General features: G+C 38.5%; 1 protein-coding gene across 1 annotated transcript in view; it reads left to right on the top strand.

Moving 5' to 3' along the window:
* The window catches only part of LOC137276987 (laminin subunit beta-1-like), a 72,143-nt gene that overhangs the window by 13,452 nt on the left and 42,626 nt on the right, over positions 1-16,065 (top strand). Inside the window, exons 6-16 of the mRNA XM_067808643.1 lie at positions 635-766; positions 1,417-1,592; positions 3,206-3,311; positions 4,544-4,696; positions 5,296-5,404; positions 7,727-7,856; positions 9,117-9,234; positions 12,676-12,815; positions 13,263-13,363; positions 14,128-14,348; positions 15,458-15,594. Coding sequence (XP_067664744.1) covers positions 635-766; positions 1,417-1,592; positions 3,206-3,311; positions 4,544-4,696; positions 5,296-5,404; positions 7,727-7,856; positions 9,117-9,234; positions 12,676-12,815; positions 13,263-13,363; positions 14,128-14,348; positions 15,458-15,594 — 1,523 coding nt within the window. The remainder of the gene's footprint in view (positions 1-634; positions 767-1,416; positions 1,593-3,205; positions 3,312-4,543; positions 4,697-5,295; positions 5,405-7,726; positions 7,857-9,116; positions 9,235-12,675; positions 12,816-13,262; positions 13,364-14,127; positions 14,349-15,457; positions 15,595-16,065) is intronic.

Genomic DNA, 16,065 nt, shown 5'->3' with positions numbered 1-16,065 from the left:
TTCTTCTCTGCGTCTTTTGAAATATATTTAAGGAACAGGCGATCGTTTTTCCAGTAGAGGACGTTTCCATTTCACGACATGCACATAAAACTTGCTGCAGCGATCGGCAAATTGAGTAAACAATACGGAAATGGAATTTTGTTCAATAATAGCCACTTGTTCGGTAATACCCGACACCGCTCCAGCAGCTGTCTGTCAGTGTTCAGAGATGTCATGATCAGTTTGTGTAAAAATACAGTCAAATCCTGACAATTCAAATGACGGTCTCTCGAATATTTTGCATAACTCAAAGTACCTGTCAGTCCTGACCATTTTTTCTACCCTCATAGACATACCTACATCTTGAAAACGTTGATAAGTCGAATTTATTACCATGATTACTTGGTCCCTAGCAGTTGGACTCATTAGAATTGGACTGTACACGTAATCCAAATAGGGTCTATATCTTACATTTGGTAAAGTCGGGGTGAAAATGTAAGAATAAATGGTGGCCATACGTATCCAGGAAATCTTCTTGTATCTGTACAGCTGTCAAGAAAGGCCGGTAAATTAAACGTTTTCAGTTTCAATTTCATGCTTTGAAATTTGGTACAGTTTGACCGTGCATGTTACAGTTTGGATCTCTTTGTTGCAGAATGCAACTGTTTCAACCATTCCACGGAGTGTACATACTCCAGCGAAGTGGAGGCTAAAAACCAGAGTCTGAACACCAAGGGAGAGAAGATTGGGGGAGGTCAGTGTATCAACTGCCAGCATAACACAGCCGGTGAGTACATAGCAGGAGTCAGTGGATTGTTGATGGTGGTGGTGGGGTGGTGGTGGGTGAACCAGTGGTTGATAGTGTACAGTGAGTGTGTTTGGTTTAACAATATCCCTGTGATTTGGTGTGTCTGCTTAATGTGAAATGAAGACACAAAGTCGTGAGTCCTCCACTGTGATATTGCGGGAATATTGCAATGAACAATGTCTGTTTTTAAGTTAAAAGTGTTATGATTTATTGTGTAAGGGCATTATCATCAAGTTTTCATTTCGGGCAAAGAAATGATGGTATTTTATTTGTCCGTGGGCTATTGCAAATAAACTTTGGTTTCATTTCACATCTGCTCAAAATGTAGCTCTTTAATTTTGCAGTGATAATAAAGTAGAGTTATCTTTCTTTGCTATTTATCACTTAGCGATAAATAGTCCAATAAACATTGACAACAAATGCCATGTTCATTCATTCTTTCGTAACTACATCATCATGATTACGTCCTAAAAATCATGGCAAGATTAGTCAGGACAAGTTACTTTTGTAAAGTAGAACTGAGCAGGGAACACGAGAAAAGCTTCACATGTACAAAGCAGTAGATTACAATGTATGGCTAAAATTTAGATTTTTAGATTCTCAGAATATTTCCTTGATTTTCTCTGCAGGCACCAACTGTGAGAGGTGTATGCCCTTCTACTACCGTCCAGCGGGCAGGGCACAAACTGACCCACAAGCCTGTGTCCTGTGTGGCTGTAATCCTGCTGGTTCCACCATCAATATCTGGTCTGGACTGTCAGGGGACTGTGTCATGAACGATGATCCGCCACTCCCAGCCAACAAGGTATTGTACAGTTTGTCTCGCAGTCCTTCAACGGTACCATTTTGACTAAAGGAATCATTGTCGGCCTGGGTACTACAGATGTGTACCCTAGGTATGTTTCTGTGTACTTACACAGAAACATAACCTAGTCCATTCTGCATTATGCTGTTTTCTTCGTAAGGATGAGAAAACCGCAGTATCTTTTAAGACTTGTATGAGCACCTGGGAGTTGAGATTGCTGATAGGATGTGCTGTTGAGATTAACATCAATGGATGGAGGGAACATAATGACAGCTTCACCAGCATGTACCATTTCAATGGATATGTGCACACATAAATACCCTATATGAAATAAATAGAATTCATGATTGGAAGTCTTTCATAAATCTGTAGTAGATGCATTTGATTGCATGATATAAGAACTTAGCATGCACAATAACAAATATTTCACAATGCACAATGCCATTTCTAATAAGATGACTGGGAAGAACTAACTGTGACTGTAAACATTGGTGGCGTTCCGATTAATCGATTTGATCGATGATTGATTGGTGAAAAATAGTAATCAAGGAATTGATCATAATATCTGTGACTGATCATTATTGGTTAATATCTCTCTACGTATCTGTGTAGGGTTAACCACTAAGTATTTATACTGTTTTCAGTGTGAATTTCACTCATTTAACATTTTATATCACGGCATGTGATACAAAAAGTCCATACAAAGTCCATACAAAAAGGTGCTCCCTGATTGACTTGTGTCTGCATGTGACAGTCTCATATCATATATCATATTCGTTCATTAATTGATGATCAGTCGTTTTGATAATCCAATGATCGATCATGAAAATTCAACGAATTCCTAACACTACCAAACATGTAACATGATGACAGTATGACTGTAAACATATGTGCAACATGATGACTGTGTGAATGTAAACGTGTAACATTATGACAGTAAGCGTATGTGTAACATGATGACAGTATGACTGCACATGTGTAACATGATGGCAGTGTGACTCTAAGCATGTGTAACATGATGACAGTATAACAGTATGCATATGTGCAACATGATGACAGTGTGACTGTAAACATGTGTAACATGATGACAGTATGACTATGCATGTGTCACATGGTGCCAGTGTAGCAGGGCGTGGAGTCATCCCACAGATGACATCCTTACCTTGTCAGCTTGCTGACGGGGTTAACCTCTTTGGTCATGTGGACAAGGCGTCCGACTTCGGATCAGAGGGTCCGTCGTTCGAATCCCAGCACGGGACTCGGAAATTTTGTGGCCGCTACACCAGTTTCACTCTACACTTCGCATAAAATGTTCACCATTGTGACAATGTGAATATACACATGTATTACACTACAACCAATGTTAGTGCAACAATGACTATGTTGTAGTATGGTGGTGATGACACTGTTGGAATATGGTGACAACCTGACTGCTATAATATAATATGGTAGCAATGTGACTGTTGTATAATGGTGGCGATGTGACTGTTATAATATGGTGGTGATGTGACTGCTGTAATATGGTGGCGATATGGTGGTGATGTAACTGCTATAATATGGTGGCAATGTGACTGCTGTAATATATGATGGTGATGACATTCTGGTGTATACAGAACCCTGGAGATTGCTACTGCAAGGCCAATGTCCAAGGTATGAAGTGTGACCAGTGTAAGCAGAACTTCTACAACCTGGATGAGGCTAACCCTGATGGTTGTACAGGTAAGATACTAGTTGTCCATGTTAAGGAATTGTTGTTTGTTGTTGAATGCTGCACTGTGAAATATGAATAGTCTGTAAATAATCAAGTCGGGACCAGACAATCAAGTGATCAACTGCATGAGCATCAATTTACACAGTTCGGATATGATTACATATGTCAACCAAATCAGCAAGCCTCACTGACCGATTCGGTTAGTTGCCTCTTACGACATGTGTGAGTTGCTGAAGATTTTAAAATGCTGACTTTATTTGTGGGACTCAGTATGGGTTTTGTGCTAGTTGAGATGTATACCTGGCTGTTGGAGTGAGTGTGGTAAATCATTTAGTGGGTGATCAGATGATTGAGATGATGCAAGACCTAGGGTCTTGGCAAGCCATTAGGTGTGACAAGGAGAGCCAGGGGTGGGGAGGGGTGGGTACAGAGGAATGTCTGCCCAGTGGGTGGATAGATACGTGAGTCATGGGAAGCATGTTAGGCAAAGGCTGGTTGAACTAGTGAGTCAGGGGTGGCTGGGTGGCCATGTCCTGTTTTCACCTTGATGATGATGATTGGCTCACTACATGTAACAACATGAGGGGCACAGTATTTGGCTTAGAATCCTCAACATCCTCATTTTCATCATCTTAACTTCTGTCTTTTGTAAGCATCACTGTCTTTTACTGACTTTTTTAAACATCACTGTCTTTTACTGACTTTTTCAAGCATCGCTGTCTTTTATCTTTCAGTAAAGTGCCACTAAGGAGGCAATAATCTGGCTATTAAGTACCATACAAATCAATTGTCATTCTGAAAAGCTTAGTATATCACAGAAAGATTGAATGGTTAGTAAGTCACCGAGTGGTTGTGAGTGAGTTTGGGAGCAAATCATCACAGACAACTGCAAGATGTAAACTGTCAGTAAAACTTCTGGAACATGATACATGTTTCCTGTATGTTACTTGTATTCTGTTCTGTATCCTGTCTTGTATTTCATCCTGTATCCCATCTTTTATCCTGTCCTGCATCCTGTCTTGTATCCTGTCTTGTAGTTCATCCTGTATCCCGTCTTTTATCCTGTTCTGTATCCTGTCTTGTATCCTGTCCTGTATCCTGTCTTGTATTTCATCCTGTATCCCGTCTGTTATCCTGTCTTGTATCCTGTCCAGTATCCTGTCTTGTATTTCATCCTGTATCCCGTCTTTTATCCTGTCCTGTATCCTGTCCTGTATCCTGTCTTGTATCCTGCCTTCAGCTTGTGGATGTAACACCAATGGTACAGTAGGAGGCAATGAGACCTGTGTGCCTGATGCTACCGGTCAGTGTTCTTGTAAAGCCAACGTAGAGGGACGGACATGTGACACATGCAAGGACGGCTTCTATGGTTTGGCAGGCAATGACAGTAATGGTAGGTTTCCACATACTCTTCTGAATATTCCTGTTTACAAATTAATGATGATGATTGTCTCGCTACATGTAACAACATGACCTCACAAATTCAATGTTCTTAGGCCTTTTTGTTTTTAAACTGTTTATTGAAGTGAAGTTTTTTAAAAAAATTATTGGAGACAAAGTAGTTGTTTTTTCAGCTGTTCCCAGTATTATTTTATTTCCAACTGTTGAAAATGGTTTATTGAATTTTTTTATCTATGAAAAGTTTTGCTTACCATTTTAGCTTGACACTGATTTTAAAGGTCAAGTTTGGGGATCGGCTTATCTATGGGGTTGGCCAATCTATGGTAACATTCGGTATTCAGCTTTGGAAGATACTAAAACTCTTAATTAAGTCTTCAGCATATGAAGACACATGTTCATGAATGGATGACGAAAACATGACTTGTATACAGGTTTCCAAGTGATGTTTCATGTTGAAAAAAATTCCTGTTGTATTTCTTTCAGAGAATATGGAAATAAGTGAAGATTCATACACGATTAGTATAAGAATATATAAGAATATTTAATCAACAAAAAAATTATATTTATTGGGCTGTTGTGTTTGTTGTCTAGGCTGTACCCCTTGTGGGTGTGACGTGGGTGGGGCCTCATCACCAACCTGTAACAAGGTCACGGGACGGTGTTCCTGTCGGCCAAATGTCCAGGGCAGGAAGTGTGACAGGTACGTACAACTGATATGAAACACTTGGATTAGATAATGAGGCATTGTGATGAGCAATGTACATCCCTTGGTTTACGCAAAACATATATTTTGCATTGACTTCTATAGTACCTGTATATTTTTAATATTTTACAAGTACATATGTGCGTATTTGTGCCTTAAAAAGAAAAATATGAAATAGGAACACCTCAGCCACTTCCTTCTCTGAGCATAGGAAACTAAGCAGACCAACCCCAGTTCCACACTAAATCTCAACTAACTGAAAATGAAAACTGAAAATGTTCGTAGTATCAACCACTGGTTTGTTGTGCCAGTCCTTGTGTGTTTACAAGGCTTAAAAGAAGTTGTATTGACTCATTCTCTTGATTAGGTCTTTCTGAATAAAAAAATATGCTACTCATCACATTCAGTCTGATGAGCAAATTGGCTGTGCTTTTCAGATGTTGGAGTTTTGAGCTGATGTTTTCAGTGTAATGTTACGTAATAATAATGACTTCTGTCAGTTGACTCTACTAAGAACCTATTAAGAGTCTGTTTCAAGTTTGAGATAAATCTAACGAGAACCTGCCTCTATTTGGAGATAAATCCATTAAGAGAATGATTCTATTAGGTGCTGACTCAAGAAAACCTCCATTATGAGGCCTATGTTTAATAAATAGTAATCTTTAAACATCATATAAGTGAATTCTATCAGTTGACTCTAAAAATCCTGCCTGTATTTTGATCAGACTCTATTAAGAGCCTGACTCTATCAGGAGCTGACGCTAAGAACTGACTCTATTAAGAGCCTGTCACTATTATGAGTTCACTGTAATAAAAGTCTGCCCCCATTATGAGCTGATTCTATTAAAACCTTGCCTCCAGTATGAGCTGCCTCTATTGAATGGCTGCCTGTATCATGAACTAACTCTAATAAAGCACTGCCTGTATCATGAACCGACTCTATTAAAGCACTGCCTGTATCATGAACCGACTCTATTAAAGCACTGCCTGTATCATGAACTAACTCTAATAAAGCACTGCCTGTATCATGAACTAACTCTAATAAAGCACTGCCTGTATCATGAACTAACTCTAATAAAGCACTGCCTGTATCATGAACCGACTCTATTAAAGGCCTGCTTGTATCATGAGCTGACTCTATTAAAGGCCTGCCTGTATCATGAGCTGACTCTATCAAAGGACTGCCTGTATCATGAGCTGCCTCTATTGAATGGCTGCCTGTATCATGAACTAACTCTATTAAAGCACTGCCTGTATCATGAACCGACTCTATTAAAGCACTGCCTGTATCATGAACCGACTCTATTAAAGGCCTGCTTGTATCATGAGCTGACTCTATTAAAGGCATGCTTGTATCATGAGCTGACTCTATTAAAGGCCTGCCTGTATCATGAGCTGACTCTATTAAAGGCCTGCCTGTATCATGAGCTGACTCTATTAAAGACCTGCCTCTAGTTTGAGCTGCCTCTGTTAAAGGCCTGCCTCTGTCATGAGCTGACTCTATGAAAGGCCTGTCTGTATCATCAGCTGCCTCTATTAAAGGCCTGCCTGTATCATGAGCTGCCTCTGTTAAGAGCCTGCCTCTATTGTAAACAAAAAGTCACTGTGGTCTGTCATCTGATTGGTTGAAAAACATCAAATGGCATTCTTTCCTCAGAAACTGCAAAACTGTTTGTGGGTATTAACACATAGAAACATCACAAACAGTTGTTTTGTTGTGTCATCTGCAGTGGTGACATTATTCAAATCATATTGTGACATAAAGTCAGAATGACGTCACAAATAAGCAGCTCCAGCTACCATGGGAACCAGCTGAAATGGCCAACTGATTACACTTCACTGCTGTACCCATACTCAATGTAAACTAGTGCAGACAGTAAAACCCTTTGGTTTACTTTTCAGTTTACAGTGTCGATAAATATCATGTGTTGGTTAGTTTCCGAGAGTTATTGTGTATTTGACGCACAGAAATTTATCATTTGAAAACTCCATTTGATGCAGTCGGTCCCATATGAATTCCTGTGCATCAAATACTCAATAACACGCAGAAATTATAAACTGACACTATTAAAAGCCTGCCTCTAATATGAACTGACACCATTAAGAGTGGGCCACTATTAACTGCAAACATTTACAGCACTGTCTGTATTTGAGCTGAAGGAAGGACCTGGGGTTGGTCTAAAAGTTCACTAAGAGCCATGGTTTGTCAGATTAAACTTAGTAATCATGTAGAAACGTTGAAGGACACTAAAGTCCATGCTTTCATAGATGCCACAACTAGAACAGTTTCTTTGTACAAGCATTTTGTCCCATACCCAGTGTTGTGCCAGGATTCTTCATCCCAGATGCCCACTTCATCCACACAGACTTTGAGGACAGCCCCGGGGCTGTGAAGCACAGAGATATTCCTGGGTTTATGGGAAGTGGATATGTAAAGCAGGAATTTGGGGTAAGGAAATGACAGTTCTGGGTTAGTCCAGTGTTGTTGGTGTGTTATACCTGTAAGAAGTCTAAAGGTGCCCTCATGTACATACAATTATGTATGTTAACTTGTCTTTGTAACTGCCAACACATGTCACTTTTTCTGATTGTATATGCAACTTGAAATGAAAAAGATGACAAAAATGTTGGAAAGTGCAGATAGCGCAATGTCATGTTGCTGTTGGCGATGCAGATTGTTGTTGTGATGGTTGATTATGATTGCTGTGGTATCTGTATCTATGTGATATATCAGTGACTGGTATAGTGATATACTTTGATATTTATGACTGAAAACAATTGTTTATTGTGATAATTAGAATTAGGTGATGCTGTGTAAGGTGATACTTGTGTAAGGTGATTTTTTTTAACATGATTATTATTAAGGTGATGAGTTTTATTGAGGTGATGTTTGTGTAAGGCAATTACTTTTACTTTTGTAGAATGATGAATGCTTTGGTAGAAAGTGATGATTATCAGGTAATGTTTGTCAAGATGATCCTGATGGTCACAAATAGTAATCTTGAGTTTGGTTATTGTTAGCACTAATGTCTTTATGGTAAATTCAACTATATCTTGTGACTTGGGGTGAAATGGTATGGTACCACAGTATGGTACATATTGCAGTACATTTACACAATGAACTACAAAAAAAATGTTTGGCTTTATATCCTAAATTAATGAATCACTCTCACTAAAACTTGTCCCCTTACTGTACCAAATGTTAAATGATTGATCAAAGATGATGAAGAAATATTGGTATGGATTTTGATTGAATTTCACCCAGCAGAAAATGGGTACCCAGTGGTGTAAGTCATATGACTACAAACCCTCAAGCATCTGAGAGTGAGTGAGTTTAGTTTTATGCCACGCTCAAAATATTCCAGCCATGTGGTGGCAGTCAGTAAATAATCGCAGCTGGATAAGACAGTCCAGTGATCAACAGCAGAAGCATCAATCTGTACAGTTGGGAACCAATGACATTTGTCAACCAAGTCTGCGAGTCTGATCATCTGATCCAGTCAGTCACCTCTTATGACAAGCATAGTCGCCTTTTATGGCATTCATGGGTTGCTGAAATTTTATTCTACAACAGACTTTCACGGGCAGCGTCTCACAGGCAGCTTGGGTTACTAAGCATAATGTCCATTATGTTGTGTGCACATGTCCATGAGGGGTAGAGTGTAGTGTTATATAAGTGACCAACTATTGTTATCATTATAAATTTCAGTCAAGTATGAAGACAAGTATAGTGTTTCCAGGGGGGACGACTTTTAGTGGGACATGTGACATTCTGATTCGTTACTCAGCCCCTGCCAACACAACAGCCAGTATGCAAGTCTTCTCAGGTAAGTGATAAAAACATATACTTGCTTCTGTAAATTATGCATGATTTGCTCTATTAACCCCCTGGATGCCACAGGGACATATATGTCCTTCCTCTACATACCTCACTTGGAAGTCCAATAAAATTCTAAATATACCACGCATATATAAATACTTCACAGTTTTGAATTCTGCGGAAAATTCCCAGTTTCTTGATACCATCCACTATTACCTCAGACCAAGCTAAAGTGCTTAAACTCGCCTTTCAAAATAGGCTTCATCGTAAATGTCGCCATTTTTCAAACTGTACAAAATCGAGATTCACAGCGTTATTAGCAGTGTGTTTTGAAATGTGAAAATCGGATAATTACTGGAAGTAATGAATTTCAAAAATAGCATATTAATGATCACTGATATCAAGTTTTCATGTAAGCAGGAATGATAATTCTGAAACGTCACCGATGTACCCAGAATCGGTTGGGATGTTTTCGAAAATACACTTACACGAACGCCGAAGTGCGCTTTCCGCCATATTGGATAGTGTTTACAAAATCACGTTTCGAGAAGGCCGGTATTGAGAAGCCTATTACATCATGTATACTTCATAGTTAGCTACGACAAATGTATCACTGAACTCCCCATGCATCTTAGAATCAAATTACAAATGGTCTTTGTCACCAGTACCAACTGTCTAGACAAAACGAAACGAAATATGCTTTGTCTGAAAACGAACGCTGTGCTCGAAAGACAGCGCTTGACTGAAATGTAAACAAAGAAAAATTTCAATTTTACACTGCGTAGCATTTTCGGAAATTTTCCAACATCCAGCTCTCTAATCATTGCTTACAATGGCTCAATACGCTTAGTATATTCAGGGGAAGAGTATCGTGGCAAAAAAATAGCAAATTGAAAATAGATGCAATGAAATAATTTGGTAATTCGTAAGAAACTGTCAAACTTTTAGTGCAGCCTGACGCCATGACTGACGCAAAATCACGCAGAACGACAACAGTACTTATCGGCATTTCTGGCTTCTTCCGTCATTTACAATGTAAACGATAAGAACATATAACAATACACAGATAGTCAGAATAATTCTGATTACTTACATCTCACATTTATATACAAAAGATCCCTGAATCAAGCAAAAAGTCGTCTCAAAATCCTGTGTACCCTTCTCAGCGAAGCCGCCATTTTGAAAGAAATCGGTCATCGGTAGTGATGTCACACGTCAACATTGTTGCACATATTAGGCAATTTCTTTGAGGTGAAGGTCGGTTGAACAAGAGTAAACACAATGCCCATACCATTCCGATTGCACTTTTAGTATTGTGATGTATATTTTGCGCATCGTTCAGATATTTTTTCATGAAATTGATTTCAGTATCTACATATATCCATGTTCAACACCATATCATGTGTGGATATAAGGTATCCGTTTTTATTCTTTGAAAGCTTTGGATTGTTTGAATAATATTTACATGGGAAATTGACTCAGTAAGTGTATTACATCACATTTTAAGCCTCTACACAAGTGTTGGAAGATCACACGTAGCCATTACTGCAACATATGCTTTAGTTCCCGTCATGTGCAATATTCAATACGTTGGGACAAATATTGCAGTTTCATATGAACAGGTTAATAAACAGCGATTTACTTCCAACTTATAAGTAAAACGGATAATATTAATGAAAATGATTTGTACATTTTATCAAATGTAGGGGCACACATACTACTATTTAAAGGAATTGTCTTGTTCATTGTATTGGTTTGTGTCGTTTTTATAGACAAAACTATTATGAATATTAATTGACCAGGTGCGAGTTTGTCAAAACGTTTCATGATTCATTATCATTGTTTTTCGATAATAAAGTCAATTCAAATGCGATTAAAATATATCTGATGGCAGAATGTCTAACTCAAACAATATTTATACGGAAATTGTTAAAAATATTATAAATCAGGTCAAGTCTTAATTTGGACAAGCCTTACGTCCATTTTCTAATACTTCTTTACTGAAAAAGCGGTCTCTTTGTACTTTTCATTGCATACTTATGAAGGGAATTGATTTCATAATCATGAGAAGAAAAGTCTTTTTCCTAAATGAATACTCAATGAATATTCAGGTGTTGTGAAATTTTCATTTACGCTAAATTGATGCTAGACAGGTGCGCGTGTTGCTCACAATAAGATATGTAGTAAAACCGTGTAATTGTTGATATAATCAGGACACTATTTCAGTGATAAAACCATTCATTTCATATTTTGGCTAAAAAGTGTTGAATTCTGACGCAGAAGCCGAGATCTTTTACACACTGAGTAGAAATTAGGTTAGATATATAAAAATCAGCAACCAGAGTAGTCTTTTTCCGACGTCACAAAATGCACAAAACATGCCGTGACGTCAACTAAAATGTCGCATTATCTTCAGTTATTTCATTACGTTTGAATATGTGGCTGTTACTCCGTTAATAATGATGGAAAATTAATAAAAATACATATACACAAACAGAAGAATATGGGAATCTAAGAACTAAAATATGTACCGGATAGGGACATCCAAATCGCTATTGCCTGCTTTTTGATGTAGTACACTTGCATCTTTTCTTACAAATTGTGAAACTACCAAAAGGTATCCTCTCACATTGGGAAAATTTGTATTGGAATAGTTTGGTTCACTGTGAACAAAACATAACGAAAATATACTGTCCATATCCACAGCAAATTCTCTCCATGTGATCGGAGTTACATTGACCTTAATGTAAACCATAGCTGAGTTATGCCCCCTTACCTTTATACGTGCATGACCTCTCTGTCGACGTTTGACGTCATAGTAGAAAATCGATTTTTGACATTTATTGCAGGTCATTTTTGATTTTGTGAGTAGGACGTTATGCATTAGCACATACATCCATTTCATATACACTTATGTCGTTCAGATATCAAGCTGTATTTTCTTCGCTCACACTTTCCGTAAAGATGCCAAATTAAAAAAATCGTAGCAGAGTGCTTTTATTGGTGTACGATAAAAAACTGAGAAATTTACTGTTTTTGAACACACACAAAAGTTTTGAACAACTTTTAGCAGTGTCTATTTCTCAAACCCCTGAGGTAGTCACAATTATATTTATACCAACGGATAGGAAATTAAATATTCTACATGTCTGTGCAATTTCATAGCCGTACGCAGATCCAGGACCACGCGAGCGCAAATCTCGCACAACGTTCACTTTTCAAACCTAATGAAAATGTGCGCCTGAAAAAAACTCGGCATCCAGGGGGTTAATACTTACATTCAAAAGAGAAAATTCAGTCACAGTTTCCATATCTTTGATCACATGAATCTCATACATACATTAACATCATGATTTGCAGACAAGTTCGCAACATAAAAGTGATATTGGATACCTGCTTATGTCTTCGTTTGATTTCATGTGTATGTTTATCAATATTTTCCATGAAGATGATCCACGGCCGATGACCATATACTTTTTGGAGTGTACTGGTGATTTTTGCACTGTGAACACCATCAGCTACAGGACCCCCACTCTCCAACCAAGTACTCAGCTGGTTACATTCATAGTCCTTGGCACTTTGTACTTGGTAAGTTCAAGGGAGATCACATGCAATGGAACAGGGGACATAATCCCCTGAGTGGGGGGTGCTCCCCCATTTTCTTCCAGAGAGGTAGGAGGGGTCATCAATTTTTGTACACAGGTTCTGGAGGATAGGTCATTGATTTTGTATGTGAAAAGTAGGGGGGTCACTTACTCTCATCTTTTTCTCTGTATAACAGTGTCTGGTCACAAAGCCTGGTATTCCTGAAAGTAACATTTTTTAGCATAAGTGGCTCATCATAAAATATGTTATTATGAATAGGCTACCTTGTATTCTGGGAATAACGTACACTGCAAATGGTACATGGTATTGGAAGAAATAACAACAAGGTATTTATGTAAATGGTCTATCAGCAACAACAGTAAGACATGTTTGATTCAAACACATGCGTTCATGACACCTGTGACACCTACCATGACACCTTGTTTACAGGATCGACTCATCTGTGTCCCCATTGAACTCACCAACACAGAACCACTACTCAAGAGTCCTGACTTTGACCAAAAGTGTGATTTGGTCAAAAACGACATGAGGTATGTTTGTTTACACTGTCCTCATATATGTAACATGGAACATCTAATGTTACATGTATATGAAGTGTGGCAGTGTCACAATTGTGCTGACCTGTGTGCATGTGTTTGTGTCTTTGTGTGAGTCTGTGTTGGAAGAGATTTTTCTCTGCTATCATGATAACACATATGGAAACCAAAACCTTTTGCATGTGATACATAGTATTGTCCACATTGTTTTCCTACAGTAATTGTCAGGTGTGTTTCCACTATCATTAACACTTGTTATCCAACTATGGTGGGCAAGTCTGTTTCAAATCTTTGTTTCTGGAGTATTGTCAATTCAGTATTTGGTCACAGAATGTAGGTTATTACTTAAAAGTGATACCTGTGATTCAGATTAGAAACAGCTGTGGTATAGGCTTCACTTACAAACAATATTTCACTCATATCCAGTTAGTCAAGTTATGATATGATTTTACTATCAAGGCTGAATCTGCTGTTGATCTAAAAAAAACTGCAAGCAGAACTTGTGTTTTGTCTGACAGAATATTTAAATGGCCAAGATATTTTGTGGATTCTTGCTTCTATATTCTTCTTTGAAAGCCATTTTAGAAGTTGTATAGATGAAGGAAAACCAAGTTCTATGGATAGTCAACTTCTTTATTGCAATGGGTCTGATGTTTTGGTGTAGGTACTAACATTGTCATCGAGCAAGTGCTGCTATAAGACATCAAAATATTTAAAGTTTCTGACAATTGTAATAAGAGTGGACCTTGCACCTTCAGGAATGGAACTGCGGATGAGAGCATCTGTAAGGCTGGCTTGTTCTCAGTGATGAGCTACTACCTGAACGGACCACGAAGTTGTGACTGCAACCAACTGGGGAGGTCAGGTGCGACATGTGATCCGTTTGGTGGTCAGTGCCAGTGTAAAGACGGAGTGACAGGAAGGGCATGTGACAAGTGCCGTGCTGGCTTCTACCAACTCACAGACTCTGGGTGTTCAAGTAGGTGGAACTCATAGACAGTGTCTTTTGTTGTAAACATAATTTATTTAAGATCACAAGTTGGAATATCTGGCTAAGCAACTGTAGCTAAACTAATGGACTTGTAGCAGGAATACATTAGACATGAAACCAAAGATTTCAGAACACGTCTCCTTTTCTCTGTTACCTGTCATCAATTTGGGTGAGTGAGTGAACGAGTTTGTTTAATGCCGCACTCAGCAATATTCTAGCTATAAACTGTAAACATGGTCATTCTGTTCACAAGCCTGACCATTCAGTCCTGTTAGTCACCTCTCATGACAAGCCTAGGTTACTGAAGATCAGTTCTATCCCAGATCTAACCCAGATCATAATATGAACCCAGATTGGAATATCTCGAAAGCACTCTGATGCTAGTAATCTAATGTTGACCTGGGTTACAATTGGTCCCCAGCTTGTCACGCCTGTTATTAAATCTGGTGCTCATTATGTCCACCACTGGTTTGTTTATCCTTGACTGGAGATTTCATCAACATGATACATTTAAATTTTTGCTAAGAATGATGCCAAGTACAGAGTACCTACATTTATTGCCAACAATAGTGAGTGGTAATGTTAGGAATTGGTTAACATCTCATAATTGATGATTGGTTCATTACAGCTGATTGGTTATCAAAAATAATTGCTGTTAGCCTCATTTATCAAATGTTCCTAGTTATGTTTGTTAATGTGCAACAAATAAAGAAAACAAATGTAACTCTTTCAGGATTTTTAAGAATTTCATACCTTTAAAAGATGACGAGTATTTTAAGAACATACATTTCCTTGAGTCTGTAAGATATGAGAGTGTAGCATTTATGAAATGTAATGGGCAAAACCAACCTGGTGGAAAATATTGTTAATGCAAACAAGTGTTCCAAAATTGTTCGTGTTCACTTATCAGAAAACATGATTGATGGCTTGGTCGGTTGGTCACTGCAACCAGTCTTTCCTTATTTAAATGAATCAACCTACCAATAGCGAGTAGAGAAGAGTTCCAGCAATGCAATGATCACAGTAGGATGTAAGCTTCATTACAGTCATATGAGAAGAAACTTACTTTTTATATAGTCCACTTGCTTCTTATCTAGGCTGCAACTGTGCATCCAGCGATTCTGTGTGTGACGCGGTGACCGGTCAGTGTAACTGTCCCCCTAACACTATTGGACTCCGATGTGACCTGTGTAACCTCAACACCTGGGGTTGGAATGCAACCACTGGATGCAAGGTCAATCACCCGCCTATATGTCATGTTTGGACTCCTGAAATCATTATTTCTCAACAATATCACCTACTTTATCACATCCATCTACTTCCTGTAACCATTTTTCATGTCCTTCCATGTCTGGTCACCCTTTTTTGTCAGTGTGTTCTCATTGTCATCCACTTCCTTTCACATTGATTCACCATCCTGTCACATTCAACCACCACCCTGTCACATTCCACACCTATCCTGTCACATTCAGCCATCACCCTGTCGCATTCAACCAAAACCCTGTCACATTCCACTACTATCCTGTTACATTCAACAACCTACCTCTCACATTGCACTACTATCCTGTCACATTCCACTACTATGCTGTCACATTCAACCATCACCCTGTCACATTCAACCATTGCCTTATCAGATTCAGCCACTATCCCATCACAATCAACCACCATCCTGCCACATTCAGCCACCATCTTGTCACATTCAGCC

Source organism: Haliotis asinina, chromosome 3 (genome assembly GCF_037392515.1).
Source record: "Haliotis asinina isolate JCU_RB_2024 chromosome 3, JCU_Hal_asi_v2, whole genome shotgun sequence".
Lineage (NCBI taxonomy): Eukaryota > Metazoa > Mollusca > Gastropoda > Lepetellida > Haliotidae > Haliotis > Haliotis asinina.
The sequence above is the reverse complement of the archived record's forward strand: the minus strand, read 5'-3'. Positions and strand labels throughout refer to the sequence as shown.